At 41.9% G+C, this 22,311-nt stretch overlaps 3 protein-coding genes across 3 annotated transcripts in view; 2 read left to right on the top strand and 1 right to left on the bottom strand.

The window, feature by feature from the left end:
• TOM1L1 (target of myb1 like 1 membrane trafficking protein) overlaps positions 1 to 8,589 on the top strand; it is a 79,969-nt gene extending 71,380 nt beyond the window's left edge. The window contains exons 11-15 of the mRNA XM_060253553.1: positions 2,914 to 3,016; positions 3,411 to 3,471; positions 4,968 to 5,049; positions 6,638 to 6,719; positions 7,483 to 8,589. Of these exons, the coding sequence (XP_060109536.1) occupies positions 2,914 to 3,016; positions 3,411 to 3,471; positions 4,968 to 5,049; positions 6,638 to 6,719; positions 7,483 to 7,549 (395 nt within the window). The 3' untranslated portion in view covers positions 7,550 to 8,589. The remainder of the gene's footprint in view (positions 1 to 2,913; positions 3,017 to 3,410; positions 3,472 to 4,967; positions 5,050 to 6,637; positions 6,720 to 7,482) is intronic.
• Positions 8,590 to 9,659: 1,070 nt separating this feature from the next.
• Positions 9,660 to 14,963, bottom strand: LOC132582011 (cytochrome c oxidase assembly protein COX11, mitochondrial). The gene is made up of 4 exons (XM_060253552.1): positions 14,596 to 14,963; positions 12,249 to 12,404; positions 10,940 to 11,065; positions 9,660 to 10,305 (listed from the first exon to the last, which is right to left on the bottom strand). The coding sequence occupies exons 1-4, from the start codon at positions 14,866 to 14,868 to the stop codon at positions 10,123 to 10,125; spliced, it is 738 nt and encodes a 245-aa protein (XP_060109535.1). The 5' UTR covers positions 14,869 to 14,963; the 3' UTR covers positions 9,660 to 10,122.
• Positions 14,902 to 22,311, top strand: part of STXBP4 (syntaxin binding protein 4) — a 240,927-nt gene continuing 233,517 nt past the window's right edge. Inside the window, exons 1-3 of the mRNA XM_060253551.1 lie at positions 14,902 to 15,028; positions 21,512 to 21,585; positions 21,778 to 21,873. Of these exons, the coding sequence (XP_060109534.1) occupies positions 21,519 to 21,585; positions 21,778 to 21,873 (163 nt within the window). The 5' untranslated portion in view covers positions 14,902 to 15,028; positions 21,512 to 21,518. The remainder of the gene's footprint in view (positions 15,029 to 21,511; positions 21,586 to 21,777; positions 21,874 to 22,311) is intronic.

Raw genomic sequence — 22,311 nt, 5'->3', positions numbered from 1 at the left:
TGCCAGGAACCATGTTTAAGGAGGGCAGGAGGGAAGAGTGTTCCAGGCCATACTTGATTGTTGTTCAAGAGTATGATTATTCCGCAAGTCACACTGATTGTTATAAACAAAAAAGGCACCTCTATGCTAGAGATGCATGCCAAAGGAAGAAATTCCTTTAGTCTGTGTTGATAACAACTATAGCAGTTACGTAGAAAAAAGAAAATAATCAACACCAAATGCTTTGAAAAGGGATCTCTTTTCTTTCTTTTTTGCAAAATGTTCTTGAAAGTACCCAGATGTGTGTGTTTGAATTTTGCTGTGGACCTCCTCCCCACCAAAGCCTGAAAAGGCACCCCACTAGCAGCTGTGATGTGCTGCACCCAGCTGTGCACAAAGGCACTGTTCTTTTTTCCTTTGTAGACCTGGAAATACTGTCTGTACCCACTAGCATGAAGACCTGGCTTTCAAGGGCAAAACACTGCTCCATGGGGCTTCACAAGGAAATCTTTTTATCCCTGCACTCTGCTCCCTGAGCTACATCAGGCCATTTACCCATCCTCAGATCACTCAGTCCAAACCGTTACCACATTTAGTGACTTCATGCTATTTTTCCATATCCCAGGGGCATGGTATCCACACATGCAGGAAATGTATGTGTCTAGGCTCCATCTCGGTGATCAGGACTGTTAGAAAAAGCAGTGCTCCCAGTTAAAGGGATGATACCTGTGTGCATACACTCCATGCTCACAAACTGGTAATTATATGAGAACAGGGATGGGTTGTTGATTCCCATACATGCAGTATCCAGTTCATTTCAATTTATTTTGATATAAAACCAGCTTAACACATTGCCACATATTATACTAGGATCAGCAAATAAGTTTAAAGGTGTCATTATAGTCCAGCCTTGCTTATGGACTTAACCATCTGCTTACATATTCTGTATGCCCTCATACAAAATTTTGCAATGTTGCACGTTATTTCTGACAAAAGTGAGTTTTTTTTTTCCTGAAGAAGAGAATGGGCTCATCTAGAGATAGTAGTAGGCAAGGCACAGTGTCCAACTGCTGGTTGACATGGACAGTTGAGAAGCACCTGGCTAAACTCAATTACAATTCCCCGGGCCAGATGGTATGCACCCAAGAGCACTCAAAGAACTTTCTAGAGAGCTAGCAGACCCTTTGTCCAGACCTCTTGAGGACAGAAGACAAGCCACAAGACTGGAGGAGGGCAGATGTTATCCAAATTTTCAAAAAAGGAAGGAGGGATGACCCAGGAAACTACAGGCCAGTCATTCTGACTTCTGTCCCAGGGAAGATACTGGAGCAGGTTTTAAATGGATCTGGCTACGAGTATCTAAAGGACAACTTGGTGATCCAGGGAAGTCAGCATGGATTTGTCACCAACAGATCCTGCCAGACCAACTTCATTTCCTTACTGAATCAAGGGAATGTTGTTGATGATGTTTACCTGGATTTCAGTAAAGCTTTTGACAGAGTTCCCCATGATGTTCTCATGGGCAAACTAGAGGACTGTGGACTTGACTAGGATAGTTAGGTTGATAGGGAACTGACTGGAGAACCATACTCAAAGAGTAGTCGTCAGTAGCATTTCATCTGAGTGGAGAGAGGTGTCCAGTGGGCTCAGTTCTGAACCCAGTACTTTTCAATATTTTTATCAGTGATCTGGATGAGGGTATAGAGGGGTTACTCATTAAATTTGCAGATGACACCAAATTGGAAGAAGCAGCAAACACCCCAGAAGATATAGAATTCAACAAGATCTGAACACACTGGAAATATGGGCTGATCCTGCATTGAGCAGCAGTTTGGACTACATGGCCTATATGGGCCCTTCCAACTCTGTGATTCTATGATTCTATAAGACAGGAGACAAGCAGGGAGATGTAGAACTGCTCTGATCTTCCTGGGAAGTTTACTAACACTGGTTAGGAAAGAAAACCCACTAAGAAGTAGAACTGTCAAACAATTATTCAAATCATTAGGGTTTGTAGACTCTTTCGGGATCAAGTGCCGTGTTCAGTAGAACACGGCACTTGATCCCGAAAGAGTCTACAAACCCTAATGATGTTACCAGCCGTGAAAACCTGAAATCTTTGATAATTATTCAAATATTCAAAATGTACATACAAGCATTCATATATGTATTTGTTCCACAGTGGCTTGTGGCAAAAGCCAAGCACAACATACACTTAAGCACAATAGCTTATTTAAAGGTGCAGTACATGTAAACCAACAAGAATTCCAAGTTGCAGAATTCCAGTAAGCAGTTCACACAATAATTTTCCAGGTAAAACAAAGGCACTCAAACTATCCAGAAATCCTTCTAGTTAAATTGCAGGTATTCTAGTTGCCAAGTTTCCTTGGAAGAAATTCACAAGCTGCACAAATCTCAATAAGCAGTTCACAAAACAGTTTTCCGAGTAACCCGTTAGGCCTTGAGGACTGAAGCTGGTGCTGTGATATAACTTTCAAAAATTTGGGTTCCAGTCATAAGAAGTGATCAATAAAGGAAATGAAATGCATTTAGAATCCAGACGCATGTCTCCTTGTCTTTTTCTGGGGGTACTTGACAAGCTGAAGACCTACAGTGTGATTAGAAGGATCTTTGTATAGTTTGGTGCCTTTGGTTACTTGGAAAAACCACCCTGAGATTCTGTGAAGGGCAGGGTAGAAATCCAATCTCTTCTCTTCTTCTAATGGGACTTCCCTGCCTCCCTCTGCTCACTGGGCGTACCTCATCCTCACTTCTGCTGCTTATAGATGAGGAACCCCCATGAGCATGATTGGGAAAGGAGGGGATTGGCAAAAAATACCTGTTCCTTTCCTCTAGTTGGAAGAGCACCTTTGAAGCCAACTCTTGGTTCTGTGAGAAAAAATCGCTATCTCAATACTCTTTGTTCCTGTTAAGACTGCAGGCCATCAAGTGTTGCTGTTCCAAGCACCCACCTGATGCAACCATCACTTTACCCTCAGCTAAACCCACTATCTGCTGCAAATACACTGCAGACCTCGTAAGTAGTAATTTTCACATCAGCTAAAAGTTGAGATGAATTTTAAGAGCTGATAAGCAAAGGTGAAAACCATTACAGTGCATGAGGCAGTTTGTAGACAACCAGTATGGACTTCATGAAAATGATTCTAGTTAGGGTTGCCAGGTCACCTGTGGTCATGGGTGGGGGCTTGGGGGTGTAGGGTTGCCAGGTTGGAAAACTCCTGGAGATTTGAGTATGGAGCCTGGGGAGGACAGGAACCTCAGTGGGGTACAATGCCATAGAGTCCACCCTTCAAAACATCAATTTACTCAATTTTCTGTAGTCTGGAAATGAGCTGTAATTTTGGGGGATCCCCAGGACCCACCCAGAGGCTGGCACCCTTACTTCCACTGCCTTCTCTTCTTCCTTCTAGGTACACAACAGAAGCACAAAGCACAAGTCACAGCTTTCCAGTTGCCAACCAATATGAGAACGTGAGTAGTAAACCATTTCTTGATCCTGATTCATTAGCAAACATCAGATAGAAAGGGCCATTGGGAACTTAAAAATTCAATTGAAACTCACAGAATGATCAGTGTTGAGTTAAGGGGAGGATTACAGTTCAATCCGCTGTAGATTTACTCCAGTCTAAAATCACTTGAGTTCAATAAACTTAGACTGGAGTAACTCTGCAGAGGATTGCGCTCTGCAATAACAACACATTAAAATTTCCACATTAAAACTGTAGTTTATGACTGGACATACACAGTTACAGCTGATCATTCTGGGGCTTAGGTGAAGGCCTAAGAACCAGGTGACGCCTGATGCTTCAACTGAAGGCCTGGCAGATGAGCTCCATTTTGCAGGTCCTGCAGGGCCCTGGTCTCTAATGGAAGCTCATTCCACCAGGTGAGGCAAGCTGGATGTCCCTGGGGCCAGGGTCCACCAGAAGATCCTGAACCCCAGATTCTAGGGTCCTATAGGGCTCGAATGGGGAGAAGTGGTCCTGGAGATATGCTAGCCCCTAGGCATATACAGCTTTAAAGGTAAACACCAACACCTTGAACCTGATTCATTAAGCAATAGGTAGTCATGTGTAGAGTTTTGTAGTTTGAGGGAAAGTGGATCTTTGGTGATACGGAACAATATTTTAAAAATGTTAAACATATAAATGAAAGTATTTGCATCTTCCTTTCAATACAAGATTTCCCAGGGCTACACATAGTCAGCCTCAAGAATACATTGGCCAGGATCCAAAGAAACATGGAATGTGCTTCATGAGCTCACAGAGGTTTTGTATTCCCTCCCAACCTGCTCCACCCCCTCCCCCAAGTTTGTTGCATAGCAACACACATTTGAGACTGATGAGTTCCATGTAGCATGGAGGTGAGCTGCTCAAAGCCCCCCTCCCACCCTCACTTCTGCTAGGCATAGTAGCACGAGGCCCCTTGTGGCTCTTTGGATTCCTGGCCATTGGTTCTAGTTAGTCTATATACAGCAGTGGTCTTCAACTTCTGAAGACCCAGGCTCCATCTTTAAATGCCCAGACAACAGCACGAGCTTTCTGAATGGTAAGCACATGACACAAGTCATGTGATATAAGGAAGCACTGTAGTCTCTGAGGCTGCCTGTGTTACAAATGAATCCTCTCCACTGCTGATTGACCTCACTTTGCTGTCCTGCAGCTCCTGCCAGTGTATGTGTAAAGAAAGGCAGGGAATATGGTGCCCTTATTCTCTGTGTATGTAAGAGCTGCAGGTCTTTCCAGACAGCATTGGAAAAATAGCGGTTCGATAGGACTTGTTGCCCACCAGAGGATCCCGACTAGAGGATGACCGCTGAACTATGTTATAAGTGACAAAAAGGGTGAATGATCTTTTGCCAAATTAATGCATGCTTTAAATCATGTTTGAACAAGCATGTTAGGCTAAAGCAGTTTTGAAAAAGCTGTCTTTCTCCAGACCTGATTCCTTCCACTTCCTTTCCTTAGGTAAACTCCATTTTAAATCCTGTGCCTCTCCAACCAGTAAGCCTTCAGATTAATGGGACAAGAAATACAGCAGCAGCAGCAGGTAATAGCATAAACATTTGCAGTTAGTGCTTATCTTGATGTAACTTTGTCACTGCTTTCTGAATGTCAGTAGAAAACTCAGATAACTTGACAAAAGCATGATTTGAAGGGCTGGTGCTCGCCTCTTGAGTCCTAACTGGCTTGGGGCCAAGGTACCCAAAGGACTGTCTTGTCCCATACTGTCCAGCCTGCCAGTAAAGATTTGCATCCCGAGCTTTGCTCTTTGTGCCCATTCCACAGTGGTGAAGTGGATGGTGACCAGAGACTGGGTTTTTCAGTGGTGGCACCTCTGTTGAATAAAGCCCTAGCTCCTGAAGCCCACCTCATACGTACCCTGTTAAGATGTAAGCACCTGGCTAAGTCATTTTTGTTCACTCATGCTTTTATCTGAAGTTGTAGCCCATTATTATGGTTATTTATTTTGGTTTTTATGATGCTTACCTGCTGGATGATTTTATGGCTCTGCTTTTATGTTTCAGTGATTGTTTTGACTGTTTAGATGCTTTTTAGTTTCATGAGCTGCTAATTTTACGAGCTGCTAAAATAGGATGGTTTTATTGCTGGGGGATTTGTTTTATTGTATTTTGTTTATTTTTGATAAGTTTCCTCAAGCAGATGCCTGGAGAGGCAGCATACAAACATTCTACATAAGTTATGTTCTATTTGGATGAACTTCATGGCTCATAGAGGCTGTGTTTAGTTTGCAGCACATGAGATTTGGTGCACATTTCAAGCCTAAGCCTATTGGATTCTGCTTGCACTGTGCAAAATGTTATGTTCCCATTTCTCAGGTTTGTAGGCAAGAAAGGTGTGACCAGTGTAGGGGCTGGAAGGTGTAGTCTTGCTCCCCCTGCCACACATAATTTTCTATGTAACTTGAGGTTCATTTATACCAGTTGAATATGTATCTGAAAGCTGAAGATGGGGAGACCATTAAGTTTAGCCATTAAGTTCAACTAGGGTTCTGCTTTATTCATTCTGTGTAGTACATATTATTGGTTACAATCATTTTGACTTGATAAAAATATCCTTATTTTTGGTCTAAGCTACCAACGTGGGGAAAACTCATCATTGCTACTTCAGCCCACCCCTTTCTCATTATCTTTTTGCCTATCCTTTCTGCATACAAATTGTGTTACCCTAAGATTATAGAACAGTAAGATTATAGAACAGGGGTTGCCAAACTGTGGCTCGGGAGCCACATTACTCTTTCACACCTATTTCGTGGCTCTCAAAGTCCCCACCACCCTGTTGGCCAGCTTGGAGAAGGCATTTCTTTCTTTAAATAATTTCTCCAAGCCAACCAGCAACTTGAAGAATGCATTTAAAGTTGCTTTCTTTTAACCTCTCTTCCCTCTCCCTCCCCTATTTTCCTTCCTTCCTTCTCTCAAACATCTGACATTGATGTCTTGTGACTCAAAACTCTGACATTCATTCTATGTTGCTCTTACGTTAAACATGTTTGGCCACCCCTGTTATAGAAGGTGGCAGTGAGGACAACCAGGACAATATATCATGATGGAGTAGCAGAGCAAGAGTCTGGATTCTGTTAAAATGTTATGTCATCTCTGGCTTTCTATCTCTTGTAGACTGTTCCAAAAGCCACACACCACCTCCCAATTACTACGAGCTCATGGAGTTTGATCCACTGGCTCCTAGTGACAAAACAGAGTAAGTGATTTTGAAAATGACCAGGCTATGGGTTTCTTTCCCTTTTATAGTGCATCATAGGCTAGCATACACAAAGCCTTTCTGATCATACCTATTTAGATCAGCAGTGTAACATACAATTGAATGCACAGAATAGTTTTTAGTTACATATTCTGAACATGTTGTGGTTGGATAACCAGTTGCTTAATAGTGGCTCTTATCTTGTTCTCAAATGCATACATTCTTGATACAAATGTTGCTTCTCCTGAATTCTTCTAGATGGCTATAAGCTGGTCATTTTCCCCTGTATGAGGTGCTTGAACATTCAAATTGGTATACAAAATATTGTTGTCATTGTTCTTAATATATTATTCTGCTTAGCTGAACTGTAAATACTGTTCCTGGATCAAAATCAGGTTGGGTAGGTCTTTGGAAACTTAAGTGTCAGAAGATGATTGCAAGTATGCCTTTCTGGTAGCTAGAATTGCCTCATAACAATCTAACCAAATTTAACAGGAACATCTGGTACCAAATCCAGTGTTAAGAACATGCATATCTCTCGCTCACTAGAAGTGTGGCAGGGGGAAACACTGGAAGCTCATATGCAGTAAAGGACATCAGTTGATTCACCTGGCCTAAAGATAGGGCAGGTATTATAGGACATGAAATAAGACAAGAATTCTATGCTATGTGGTGTTCAGAATCCTGCTCTCCTCTCTACTGCCATTGCTTTGTTGAACACAGCATAATATAACCTAGTGTTTACCCTGTGCTTTGATTTCAGACCTATTTATGAAGAAATTGACGCACATCTCTTCAGACCTAGTGTTAACAGTCATACCAGCTGCTAGCCTCAAGAGGTCCAACAAAAATATCTTCTTTTCCTGTACTAGAGACTGTTTTGGTAACTTAAAGTCATTTCAGTTAAGCAACAATACTTATTGAATAGGTAGGAAAAGTCTGTGACATACAACCTAAGGTGTTGCTCCTTCACGCTGTACCTGAAGTGCATTATTTGACATTAAGTTCCAATGGATCACTATGAGTGCAAGGTTCTCCATGTATTTGAGATTGAAGTCTACAAACAACATACAGCATGCTTTCCAAATGTTGATGGCTGGAACAACACACATTGCAATTTACACCATAAAATAAGTGTTTCACTCACAGTGTAATATACCCTGCTTAATTATATGTTAAACACTTCCAATTTGAAGAACTGCATAAAACGAACTTCAGTACTGGCCCCAAAGGAAACCCTCCCAGAATCCTTAATTTGGGCTCAGCAGCTCTAGAGGCCCAGTGGCTGTGGCAGTGAGACCACTTTATGAGAGATTGGGCCACACATCTCCATTCTATTGTAAAACTAGTTGCTAATTGAAAGATTTGATACTTCGACATTTTTTACATAAGTTTCTTGATCTTCTGATCTCACTATGACACTTTTTACATGGAGTTATTTAATGTACCAGTTGTCTTTTAAGAAACTTGTACAAGCTTTCCACAACAAAGGAAATGTGAATCTGTGTGACAATATTTGGCATGCCTGGAAGTTCTGCTCCATTTCACTTGCCATCCACTTTCCCCATATACATTTTTCACCAATGGACGCTCACTAAATACTGCACAAGCAAGTCTAGCTCCAGGTTTCATGGGGCCTCATTGGAAGAAACTGCAAAGTAACCAAATGAAAGGGAAAATCCCAGAGGTACTTAATTTGGGGGCTGCTTTGTTTCCCCCTGCCCTTAACAGCTCAGGTATCTATGCAGTTTGGTGATGGATCATAATAAAGAGTGACTGGAAGAAGTGCCTTCACTTTCCTTTAAAAGCAAAATGTATATTTTTCTGATTCTGTCCAGAAAGGACAAATAATAAAAGTAATTGCAGCTGGCCTGTTTGCTTGTAGTCCTGCATACTGTGCACTGTAAGTCTCCCTGCCTTGTAAGTTCAGTATTTAATTGTTCTACAACTGCTATAAAGTTTTTATAAAGTCCATGTAAATAAATGATGGAGAATTGAGTTGAGTTAAACAGTACTTCCAGAAGGTGTTCAACTCCTAAAAACTCCCACCAGTTTTTCTAGTTAACCTCTTGCATGTTTTATGTATATTGTTTGCATGACTATGTAAGTGGGTCATCACACAGTGGCTGATGTTTTTATTTGGTCTCTTCTGTCTAGCACTGAGCTGAGGCTTCACAATATATTAGAACCAATTCAAATGTTTTTCTCAGTAGTAATATATATATGCTTGGAAAATCTCCAGTAGCTGAAGTTGTGTTTGTTTTGAGGTCAAATTCTTTTCTTGCTACATGGCCTTCTAAAAATTCATTACCCTCATGTAAGGTGACTTACAGAAGACTCAGAATCAAGCAAAAGGTTGCATGATGGTTAAAAAACACTGGATGATGGAAAATGCACCTAATAGAATAGACACAACCACCCCATTCTTTCATAATGTAATACAATTAAGTACTGGAAAGTCTGAGATGACACCTGTCTTCACTTGTGAGCCTTTTACAAATATCCAGACCTGTATAGAGTGAAGATTTAATACTATTGTTTGTTCAGCATTTCAAATGATAACTAATCAAGCTATTTTAGACACATTCCAAGCAGGAGCCTATGAAGTTTTAGTGAATCTGAAAACCTATGATAGTTCTCTCCACTTAATTGATACATTTGTAATAAACCATACCACACATGGAAAAGGCATCAATTGTCTGCTTAATGTAACTCTTAAGGGAAAAGGATAGAATTGGAGTCTTGCTATATTGGCTAGATGACAACATCAATACCAGGAGGATAGACCTTGAATTATTACAACTTCAAATACAAAAATCAGGATTAACTGGGACAGTTATACAGTTTCTATTAGGAGCCAGTCTCACTGATATTGGCTTGGTTACAGATTATTCTGTAAAACATGCACTCAAGCTCAGGATAATAAAAGCCCACCACATGTTTCAAAACAACATTTTTTTATTCCATCTGCACTTTCATTTTTTAAAAAAACCCAAAAACCTGCAGGCTAATGCTAGCCTTGATTTTATGGACATGAATGCTACATACATGGAGGAAGTAATTATAGCTAAATTAACATTAATCATCAGCCCCCAAAAGTGAAAGTACACACATTTTATTATACTCATCTATTTATATCTGTAACGAAGATCTACCTGTCAATGAGATAAATTAGTATCTTGAGTGAGTTTTATTCATTGTATTTACAGATGTGTAAAAATTAAATATTACATTTTCAGAACAAGCAGATATCTATATAACTGTACATCTAAAACAGAATTCCTGCTTTTCAGATGTTCATCATCTTCCTCCTCTGCTGTAGAATAAATACTGCTGCAGTCTGCAAATCATCAGTATTGCATAGCAGAGGAATCCCCAATGCAGAGCACAGCTACTACAATATCTAGTTATAACCAGGGAGAGGTAGTTTTTGTCCTTCTTTTGCTTCAAAAAAAGTGTAAGAAAGAGTGATCAAGTTAACATTGGCCATCCTTGGGTCTTCAGCAAATTCAGGATCAATGAAGAAAAACACTGGCATGTCTACTTCTTCATGGGGATTAAGTCGCTGTTCTTCAAAACAAAAGCACTGGATATTTGGGGAAACAACATTACAAATATTCAACATTCAGAGCTATACAACACTTACATACAATCTGGTGCTAAACGAAGTTTCAGTGACAAGCTCAGATGAGAGAATACTACCAAATTGAAAGTTCATAAAATGCTCTTTATAATCTTGTTTGCAACAGTAAGTAAAAAGTCCCACACACCTTCCCTGCTGTCAAATAATTTGATCATGATAGCTGCTTGAATGGAAAGTACTAAAACTATGAAAGAGCAAGCAACCAATAAGGGTAGTGGTTTCTTATGTCCACAGTTTGGAGAATCAGCACTCCAATTTACTATTTTAGAAGAGTTGACTAATAGATAAGGGAAGCCATGTACAGTGCCCTCAGCTGACGGGAAGAAGGCTGGGTTTAGAGCATACTAGAAAAGAGTTAAAGCCACTAAAATACAAATTTACAGTAGCTGCTTCATACAAAGGGATAGGGCTAGCATCTGGCTCCAGAGGATGAGGTCCCCTTGTGCCTGTGTTGGGTGAGGGATGGGCATATATATCTGCTATCACAGATCAGCACAAGAGCAAGTTCTGAAAACAAAGCTGAGCACAGGAGCATCAACATCTGCAATCTACTTTCAGAGCAACACACTTCACCTACTTGTATTTTATTGAAATACTGGCCAGCTTCAAATGGCACCACATTGTAGGTAGAGATTCCAATTATTGGTTTATCTGTGGGATTCTTTGCTTTGTAAAACGCCAGTGCAGTCTCTCCTGGAACTACCTACAAGACAGGAAAAAAGTTTCCTTTGATGAGTTTTCTTGCTTTTCTCTCAACCATTTACTGAAAACCAAAATACACTTAGATTATTTGAATGACAATTACAGCTGAGACAAATTACACTAAGGGCTTGTTGACCTGAAATGGGCTGTCTTGGTCTTCATGTGCATTCTTACCAAACTTTTACAATGCATCTGTCTAAATGTGGAAAAAATAAACTAGGATTGAAAGGAAAGGGTATTTCTCACTAAAGGTCAGAAATCCAGGAAAATAAAAAAAAATTCACCATGGTATTATGTTCTAGCCAGGAAAAGACAACTGTGTGTTATGAATGCTCCCATTCATAGTATGCTGTGCCACCATTAGCAGAACACATACACATGGTGAACAAACGAGCCAGTATGGCATAGTGATTGGAATGTTGGGTTAGGATCCTGAAGACCCCGATCAGAATCTCCACTCTGCCATGGAAGCTTGCTGACCGAACTTGATCCAGTCATGCAAGCTCAGCCTAACCTACCTTACAGGGTTGTTATGAAGATAAGCGAGACAAGGGGCAAACACTGTAAGCCACTTTGATTCCACCTGAGGAGAAAGTGGGATATAAATGAAGTAAATAAAATTCTCATGCAGGAACAGCAACTGGCTGCTCTGAGCTTACATGTACTGTGTCTGAGACTTCTGGAAATACCCTCATTACAAGGCTGATTTGTATCAGTGAATCGGAATCTAATGCATCTGTAGCAAAGGATTGTTTCCAAGCAAACGATCAGATTTGTCATTAATTTTAATAGAGTTCAATTATGCACATTATCTACTGTTCTCTCCAATTCCATATTTAAATATAAGGATTAAGATTATCTGCATTTAAGATAAAGGGGGGGCTTTGAAAGCAGGAATTTTAAAAAATCTCTCAAGGATGAAGGTGCACAGAAGTCTGAAACTTAATAATGGATGTATAGCATCAGCCCAGACTGTTATACTTCAGTACAGTCTGCGGACTTCCAGTGCCTGATCAGGCTAATTGTAAAATAAGGGGCACATCACCTAAATACAATTTAGCATGACTAATCAGCCATTTTGCCCCTTGTAACAGAAGGTCATACACAAAGTTTAGACTTCTCATCAATGCCTGCAGGGGAAAGTCCAAGATATAAAACTGTCTACTAGATCTTTAATCACTTACGTAAACTTCAGTCTGTTGAGGCCTGAAATTCCACTGAAGACTTGAATGAACATCTGCATTGAAAGTGATTTTAAGAACACGATCTTCTATTCGTTCCATTGTCTCAATCTGGTCTGAGCCATGACCTGCTACTGCAGACCCACCAAGTCCAGTAGCCTTAAAGAAAAAAATACATAATTAGTGACAATTAGGCTGAACAAGCAAAAAACCCAAACATTCTGAGAACAGATTTTTTAAGGACCATCAGCTCTGAAGTTGTAACATTTTTTCTGTACAAGCAGTAACAGCTAGATTATACTAGGACAGAAAAGCATATACTTAACCCTTTCATCTAGAGCAAGGGCAGCCAAAGTATAGCTTAAGAGCCACCCGCAGCTCCTCAGTTGTCATAGTACAGCTTGTGGGCTAGTGTGCTGTCACCATTACCTAAAAAATCCTAACAGCCTGTTGATTCAGCAGCAAGTCCCATTGGCTTCAGAACTTATTCACAGATAAGTAAGAACAGGATTGCATCTTCATAGTCTGAATTTCTTCATATTTACTTAGAAATAGGCATGTATAGAATTGCAGTCCCATCTTCTTTTTGTACTGAGTAGCAAGTTCCACTGTGTTCAGTGCAGCCCACCCCTAAATAAATGTAGAGTACACATGTGGTAGACCATGGGGGAAGCCGAAGTGTTACATATATAAGTGAAGGGGGAAACAGAAGTTCAAAACATTTTAGTGAAGCTTTATCAGGCAACCCAGTTTACATCTATGGAAACATACAAGCAACAGCAAACCACTTGTCTGCCAGTGAGCCAGGAACAAGGTCAAGGTTTGACCTCGTAAAACTAGATTTGCATCACCAAATTTCTGTTATCACATCAGGGGTGGGAGGGGGGCATTGGTATAATGCTGCCCTGCCCCAACAACCGCATCAATTCAGGGGACTCTCCAACTACCTCCCCTACCATTTTATGGCTAAATCCCAAAATGCTATTATTGCATTATAGACAATATTTTGACTTAGTAAGATAGGGCAAAGGGTAGATAGCCGCAACACAGTAAGTAGAATCTTGACATAAGGTGGAAGATTAGAGCAAACATAAATAAAAAGCATGTGTGGCTAACAGCTCCCAACCTTCTCATCCTCACAACCTTATGCTGAACGTTAAACAGTGTGACTGGCCCAAGATCACCCAGTGAGCTTCATGCTATAGCAGGGATTTGAACACAGGTCTCTCTGCCTATTTCAACAATGACCAATTTCGCACTAGATTTTTAATCCTGGTTTAGCCCTGGCCCCAAACTGACATTCTACATTAAAATCATAGAATCATAGAGTTGGCTTCTCTGATTTTAGCATAGAATGTCAGTTTGGGGACAGAATTAAATCAGGATTAAAGGTCTAGTGCAAAATTGGTCACTGTCACATTTACCCTACACCACAGAGTCTTTGGGGATAAGAAAAGGTGTTTGTAGTCTGTCCATCCCACCACTCCACACCCCCATATTTGCTTTGCTTTCCCTTGCAAAACAAAATTCTCCTCTGGACTTATTTTACTGAAACAGGTTTTACCTCCTAAAACACTATAGTGTAAAAAGATGACAGCTAGAACCACAGCTCAACAAGTAAGCCCTCTTCTGGTAGAAGGCTGAAGTTCTTTGTGTATTCAGGAGCCAACCTCATGAAGTTCAGCAGTACCAACTTCCAGATGAAGATGCACAAGACAAAGAGATGAAGTTACATCAAGGCACACACCAGTACATACAATATATGCATACATGGAAACCCATGTGTAGCAGGGAAGCAGAATCAGACATATTGGATCTCTCCTCGCCTGCATTATGTTCAGCCCAATGTAGCACAGCATCTAGTCATATGAACTGCACATGCATATGCTCCATGCAAGACATCCAAATGTCCTTTCACCAAAAGGAAGGAGCCTATACCAGCACAGCCTAAGCGCACATATGTATTCTGTTCATGTAGGTCTATCATAAATGGAGAAATAAGTGTGAACTACTACTCCTCACCCTTTAAATAAATTTATATACCTGCAAATGAAAGTTGCCCTTAACAGTCAAGGGAACTTTCTGTTTCTAGATTCCTGCGGTGAAGGTGACTCTAAACACTGAGAACAAAACGGATGTTTTTCACGTATGAAATGTCGGAAACTGCTTATACTTTACAAGTATTCATTTAAGCGCAATCGCATGAGGAGCGGAGAACTCTGACTCCACGCTGCCACTCCATTTGCTGAACTCACAACAACACTGTGAGGTAGGTGAGGCTGAGAAGCCCAAGGTCTCAAAGCAGACTGGGGACTTCACACTGCAACCACTACACAGCACAACCTCTCACCTGGCAATAAAGCCGGTAGAGCGGCACGGACGCATACGCCGCACCTGCCATGCCCACGGCTGCAGCCGCCAGGTAGGTAAGCACCGTCTTGTTCCGGTGGCTCCAGCCCTGCTGGTGGTCCTGACGACTCCCAGCAAAACGCCCCGTGCTCCTCCCGCGCCGCCCCCCAAAGGCTGCATTGCCACGAAGATGGAGCCAAGCCCGCCACAGACCCCATTCTCCGGTGGCTCCCTTGGCTGCCAAAAGAGCGCAGCCCCGCCCGCACATCTCCATGCTGCTTCCTGTCACGTGGGCGAAATCATGTCTGCGCGCGTTCTGCACGCGTATCGCGAGATTTTGGGGGGGGTTACAAAAGTAGGGCGAACTCAAACGGCGGCGCTGCACTCAGCTCTTTGAGGGAAATCGCCTTGGCAACGGCGGACGCACGCAGGGGGTAAGTTCACAGTCTCGGTGCGGCGCCTCCTTCTCGCTCCGCCTCCTCTCCTGAAGCGTCTGTGGAACTCCCTGCCTGCAGGCTAGACAAAGAGTGCAGGGTGCTGGAGGCTGAGGAGAGGCGAAAAGGCACACGCGTCAGTTCGGAAAGAAAGCAAACTCCCATAGCAGGTCTCTGTGGCAATTTTGCAGAGTTCCAACGACCAATCTAGCACTTTTAAAAGGGCCAATAGACTCGGTTACTGTATAGAATCAAGCGTATACTCCTGTCTCTCTGTTTTGGCAATGTATTTAACCTGCCCTTCTTCTAATGAGTGCTCCGTTTCTCGCATTTATCTGAACAGCGACTCTGTGAGGGGGGTTAGGCTGAAAGAAAGTGGCTGGCCCAAGGTCATCCTTTAAGCTTCAAAGCGATTTGAGCCCCGTCTCTCAAATCCAAGTCTTGAGTTTCTAAACAGCCTGCCACATTGCTTTTCCTAGGCTAATTGATACACTCATTCGGTACACGAGAAACAAATCACCAAAGTAGCAATGTGAGAGTCTGACCAGGAGAAAAAAAGGTTTTAGGGTTTTTTTTGGGGGGGGGGGGGGCTGAAAGGGGAAAAAAAGCAAACCCATGTAACATTTTTTTCTTTCAGAATAAGTTAAATATTTCTTAGACTAGGGTTTTCATGCTCAAAGTGTATAGCATGGAAAGGTTGCTCAGTTTTTCTAATGAGCAATTTGGGGAAGCAATGGAAACCTATGGCTTCCTGTCACCCCTTTGGAATGTGTGAAATGAAAGTTTTGCTCAAAATCTGTAATTTGAAAATGCTTTATACATAATTCCCTTGTGGTGGTGGCAAACTCGAGCACCCTCATTGGTTAGAACTGAGCTATTGGTTTATAAACCATCTGTCACTGTTTCTGGCCTCCTGTTGGCTGACACCCCTGCCTACTGCAGCCCCAGGAAAGTTGAACAAACCACTAAAACAGTCTATATCTCCAGTGCTTCTCTGTCTTCTCTGTCCACCAGCCTCAGAAAGGTCTGCTGCTCTACTGCAGCCTCACAAAAGGCATAATGACCAGCACTGCAACAGACCTCAGCCACTACTGGCAACAGATCTCTGCCACCCCATCAACGGCCCATATAGATGGCCTCCCAGCACTCACAGCTTCTGAAGGCTGCCAAAATAGCCAGGGAACTGCTACCATAATGCGACTAGGCCTAGCGCCACCAGGATCGTTTTCTCAGAGGGCATGATTGTCCTACGTTTACTGTCTTTCCTGCCTCTTTCCTGTCTCTCCCTCCTCTCCTCAACCTTGCCCCAGGATGGTTGGCTGAGAAGGAGATAGGGTTGCCAACTCAAGGTTGGGAAATTCCTGGAGATTTGAGAGGTGGAACCTGGAGAGGGTGGGTTTTGAGGAGGGGTGAGACCTTGGACAGGTACAGTGCCATAGACTCCAAACTGACAATTTCCTCCTGTGGAACCATTGTTGCCAATCTCCAGCTGAGGGCTGGAGATCACTCAGAATTACAACTAATCTCCAGATGGCAGAGATCACTTCCCCTGGAGAAAATGGCTGCTTTTCAGGATGGACTCTGTGTCATTTTATCCAGCTGAGGTTGCTTCCCTCCACTGTTTTGGTCTCCACTGGAGAAAGATTGTCCTTTTCCTAGATAGAGGCTGCAGGGAGGGGGAAGGAGATGGAAAGCTGAAGTCAGATCAGTTCCTTACAGAAAACAGCCACATTGAGGTTCATACTCTATTTTGCCCAAAACTAGAGCATCAACCCCCAGTGTCAGCCATATGATGATGTCACTTCTGGATGATATCTTGCGCACACAGCAGGAGATCCTGGAGAAGACCAAGGATCCTCCCACCAGCCGCCAGGTAGAACCTGGCAATCCCATTAATCAAATTTGTTTCATATCTGTTTTTTTTCCATATCAGTGTTACCTGTAATTTTACAAAGCAATGACTTTCTGCCTAAAATGTTACTAGCTAGATGGTATCCTGTGCTCTCTCAGCAGAAAAAAAAGCTGAGAGTATAGTAATGGCACCAGAGTTCATAGTGACATCACCCCCTATTAACCAACCAGTACATGGTGATTTCTGAATGTCTTCATGGTGATGTCACTTCTGTCCACCTATTTGCAGAAGAGAACAATGGAAGACACAAAGGTACATAGCACCCTCTACTGCATGGAGGACCACAACATGCTATAAACCCAAGGAAAATGTTATAAGTTTAAACAGCTCTACATGGCAAAATGGGATGATTGGTTTGTCAGCAATAGTAAATAGCTTTGGCTAGAATAAAAAGTAGTTTGCCTAGAAATATATGCTTCCACACCACTTCCAGATGGAGTTACACCCATGAGGCATCATGCCCTCTTGCTGGCAGAATGTTACTATGACATACTTTCACTATTGTCAGTTGGATGATGGTTGCATGCATGCTGTTGCTTCTGCTTCACAGGAGCTGATCAGACTTGGTTGTGATCAGGCTGGGATCCAGTTTCTTTAATGACATTTGCCTAGGTGGATGGCATCCCTTGACACACATGCCACTACAATGTAAGTATTGTGGTTATACATGTAATAGATCATATGAGCCCCATGGCGCAGAGTAGTAAGCTGCAGTACTGCATTCCAAGCTCTGATCACGACTTGAATTCGATCCCGGCAGAAGCTGGGTTCAGGTAGCCAGCTCATGGTTGACTCAGGCTTAGATCCATCCTTCTGAGGTCAGTAAAATGAGTACCTGGCTTGCTGGGGGTAAAAGTGTAAATGACCGGGGAAGGCAATGGCAAACCACCCGGTAAAAAGTCTGCCATGAAAACGTGAAAGCAGCATCACCCCAGAGTCAAAAATGACTGGTGCTTGCACAGGAGATTACTTTTACATTTATGTATTAGATCATAGCAATTACTATACCTCTAGTTTGTGTTGCTGGAGTAATTTTCTGTACATTGACTGTTAACTCTTATAAGTAGTGTCTTAACAGTGCAGAGTTACACCCTTCTAAAGTCCATTGTAGCCAGCGGGTTTGAAAGGTTGTAAATCTGCTTAGAACTGCTCTGTGGGTGTAGGATGTGTTTTATTTTATTTATTGCCTGCCTTTCTTGCTAGGACTCAAGGTAGCTTATATCATGTAAGACAACACAATCAGATAGCATGAGACAGCCAACAAATAATACAATATGACTAGGACTGCAAAACTTAGAGGCAATGGCAGAAGAGGTATCAGCCATGATATGACATAAACAGTGCAAGAAAATGGATTTGCAGAAGCTGAAAACAATGCTGGAAGAGCAAGATACTGTGTGCAATGAACAGGTAACATGAACTGTAAACGGTGGCACAGACTACAGCCTTTTTCTCTTTAAACAGCCCCATTCATTACTTTATACTACAGCTCTACAGCTCTATTTCCTTTATGGAAGTGCTGTCCTGAACAAATATGTTTTACACAGCTTGCAGGATAACAGACGTTTGAGAGCCGTCTTGATTTCCTCAGGCAGGCCATTCTGCAACAAAAAATGCATCTGTATGGGCCTCTGTCACCCTGCCAATCTTACCCTTTTGCAGGGGAGGCTTAGCTTAGATGAGTGAACAGGAGAGACGGTCCCATAGGTGTGAAGGTCCAAGACCTTGAAAGGCTTTTTAGGTGATAAACAGTTCCTTGAAGTGAACCTGGTAACGAATTGGTATCCAATGGAGTGACTGCCGAATGTTTATAGTACGCATTCTGCCTACCTCTCGGTGTGCAGCATTTTGTGCCAGCTGGAGTTTCCTTGTTGACTTCATGATGAGTACATATTTACAATAGCTCATGCAGAAGGAAATAAGAGGGGACTTTGCTGTGTGTGCTTGGTCCTGTGATGCAGAGTGTTCAAGCTGTAGTACTGCAGTCCTAAGCTGCTCACAACCTGAGTTTGATCCCAGCGAAAGCTGGTTCAGGTAGCCGGCTCGAGGATGACTCAGTCTTCCATCCTTCCGAGGTCGGTAAAAAATCTACACTTGCTGGGGGAAAGTGTAGATGACTGGGGAAGGCAATGGCAAACCACCCCCGTAAAAAGTCTGCCGTGAAAACATTGTGAAAGCAACGTCACCCCATAGTCCAAAACGACTGGTGCTTGCACAGGGGACCTTTCCTTTCCTTGCTGTGTGTGTTTGGTCACTGCGCTGCAAGCAAGTGCATATATTCTCCCCTTATGCTATCATTTTTAGGCCAACAATTCAATCCTTGCCTTCAGTGGATTTAGAAGGATATAACTGTGTCTAGGCTTTTCTTGGAACTGAGATTACGGTATCTGGCTCGCAATTAACAGTTTAACGTCAAGAATTTCCCAGTTTGATGTTTTAAACACCAGTCCTTTTTTGTGTCCTTTCAATCATGTTAATTCAAGACTGTAAGGAGTGGGGATGAAGTAAGCATTATAATTTCATAGCATATTGACTTTCTGTCTTGTCTTGTGACAAAAATCTCAACTGAGTATAGTTTGTGGCTTGGCACAGCTTAAACTGGTATAGTACAGTGGCCATGTGAATGGCAAAGTCCTTTATTCAAATCTAACCTCTATTCATTTAGTGGGTTTGGAAGAACCTCAGTCTCAGAACCTTCTGGAGGGATCTAGCCCTCCACAAAAAACAGATGTGTTCTCTCTTCCTCCCTGCTACAATACAGAGGTGTCAAACATGCAGCCTGAGGGCCAAATCAGGCCCTTGGAGGGCTCCTATCGGACCCCCAAGCAACTGGCTCTTGTCTGCTTCCTACTCCCACTCTCTTGCTTCCTTCTGCTTCTCAGCTTGCTTTGCAAGGCTTGCTCAATTGCACAGGAGCTACAAAGCAAAACCTCAATTTTCTCCATTGGTTGAGGCTCCTCCCCCTCCTGGTCCCCTGGGGAGGAGGGGAAGAGGCAGAGCTTCCTTTGCCCAGTTCCCTGGATCCCATGGGAGAAATACAAAGAAAGCACCTTTAAGATCAACGAGTGCTAACATTTTAAGCATGTTTGAATTGTGTCCTTTAAAAAGTTTATATCTCTGCTATCTAATCTTAAATAGGTACACACGTGGTTCAGCCCAACACAGCCCAGCCCAGCCCAACGAGGTCTCATTTATGTCAGATCCGGCCCTCATAACAAATGAATTTGACACCCCTGCACTAAATTGTGACAACAATCTTTAAGTAGGTCCAGTCAGAATCTTACTTGCCATCTTGAATTAGGGTTGTTACTAATGCAAAATTATCATTTTAATTTAATATGGATTTTCTCTTCCCCCCCCTTTTTAATTCTGTATGGAAAAGTCAAAAGGAGCATAATAATTGTCATTACATATCAAGATTGTTCCAGAAACATTAAAACAATACTCTCAAGATTTAATTAAAACTATAATCATGCCCCTCCTAACTTTTCCATGTGAAATTAAAATGAGAGGAGGGAGAGAGAGAGAGAACAGAAAGGCCTTAGATGGTCTACAGCACATTAACCTTTTAAACTTTAAAACTTAATACATCAGAGGCCTGGTCTACCTCTCTCTGAAAATAATAGCTTTTTAAAGTGTAGGTGTATCACCAACCAGCTTGGGAAAGGTGTGTGCTCTAAATAATGGATGGTAGAACTGGCCTCTGAAGGCCAGGTGTGCTACCCATAGGACTAGGTCAGGGATTAGCCCAGATTTACCTGTTGGTAAATAGCCCACATATGATTTTCAGGCATTTTGTGGCCTTACTGGTGGTCCCCAAGCCTGTTGCTTTAAGGTGCTACTGAGTCTGCAGGACCACTGGGGAATGGGGGATGGGTCACAACTGTGATTGGCATGTTCCTCAGAATTTTGCAAGGTTTGGCTGCTGAGGATTAAAGTTATTTTACTGTAATTCTAGCAGTGCAATTCTTTTCTAAGCTTTTTGGCTTCGGTAGACTTAAGAAGAGGGTATAACTTGTGTTATAGTACCGCACTGTAAATGAAGCAACTGGTTTAAAAGTACTTGGCCATTATTTGATAATATTTCACTGGTAAATTGACTGTACAATCCTGAGCAGAATTGCACCCTTTAAAAACCTGTTGAAGTCAGTAAACTTCGAAGAGTATAACTCTGTTTAGGGTTATTGCATCTTTTTAAACTAGTTAGATACCCAGCTCTCTAAAATACTTTGTCAGAAAAGACTGTAGCCTACTAAATTGACAGTTACTACTGTAACAGAAAAGGGAAAAAAATCATTTCAATCAGTGTGATGATCATTTGTCAGTTTGCTAAAATGTTTTTGGTTGCCCTTGCCCAGCCTTTTCTGCAGTCTTTAGTTGTATAATTCATTTTGTTTCTTTTTAGGGTAAAGTAATATAATCTCATCTGGTTTCTAGAGCACACTGGATGTTTTGGCATACTTTTAAAATATCAGTTTGAGTGTGCAGGCCCTCCAAATAGGAATAACACATGTGAGCGTTCACAAACTGCAACAGCTATGAAATCTGCCTTTCTCCCTTTGTTTTCCAAGGGCTGTTATGAATCCTCATGGAATCAATCGAGCTATTCACCACGTTGCATTTTTGGACTGCCAAAATGGATTAGGTAATTAGATTATGTATTTGCTTTACTCTGATAAACTAGGAGTGCTGCTGTGTTCCTTCTCGGCACTTGAAGTTCATTCTGAAGTAGACAGGGATTGCAGTCTTTAGAAGTATTTTGTAATTAAATCCTGTATGGTTGTTGCTGTGGAGAAAATATCCTGTTTATCTCTTACTTTGTTTGCTTGCTCAACAGGCATTGAAATTATTGGGGGCTATCAAGAGCAATCTGAAGAAGACTGGGGAATTTTCATAAAGAAGATATTACCTGGTGGGATGGCTGCAATAGATAGTAAATAATTTGTTTTTACATTCTCTTGGATGTCATCATAGCCTTGTCACTGTGTATTGGTTATTCCCCTTTTATTGTGCTCTCTTGTATATTCCTCAGGCAGCACTGAGAGATGGGTAGGCATGAGGTGCATGTTATAAGGATCGTACTTCCTCTACCTCACATATGTACAGTGATATTCAGTGCTACATAGAATTGTGAAAGTGCTGAATAGATGCTTAATGGATAATACATGTGTGTATATGTGGTGTATTTTTAAAGTTGGTATTAATTAATATTTTTGCTTCCTTGGGAGTCCTACATTGAGCGAAAAGGCAGCAAAATAATGTTGTAAATGAATACAATGGTTCAGTTCAGCAGTCATATAGTATCATGGTGCTGTGGCTAGTGTGATTGTCTAAGCATAGGCCTCTCCTCTATCTACAGATAGTCAGGGTT

Source organism: Heteronotia binoei, chromosome 13 (assembly GCF_032191835.1).
Source record: "Heteronotia binoei isolate CCM8104 ecotype False Entrance Well chromosome 13, APGP_CSIRO_Hbin_v1, whole genome shotgun sequence".
In the NCBI taxonomy this organism is placed as follows: Eukaryota; Metazoa; Chordata; class Lepidosauria; order Squamata; family Gekkonidae; genus Heteronotia; species Heteronotia binoei.
This window is presented reverse-complemented; position numbering and strand designations above follow the sequence as displayed.

Coding starts and splice junctions, on each gene's coding strand:
- LOC132582011 (XM_060253552.1), bottom strand. CDS start 14,868: ATGGAGATGTGCGGGCGGGGCTGCGCTCTTTTGGCAGCCAAGGGAGCC. Junction 11,066..12,248: donor CTCAACAGACTGAAGTTTAC/GTAAGTGATTAA, acceptor CCTGTCTTGTAG/GTAGTTCCAGGAGAGACTGC. Junction 10,306..10,939: donor AGTATTTCAATAAAATACAA/GTAGGTGAAGTG, acceptor CCAAATATCCAG/TGCTTTTGTTTTGAAGAACA.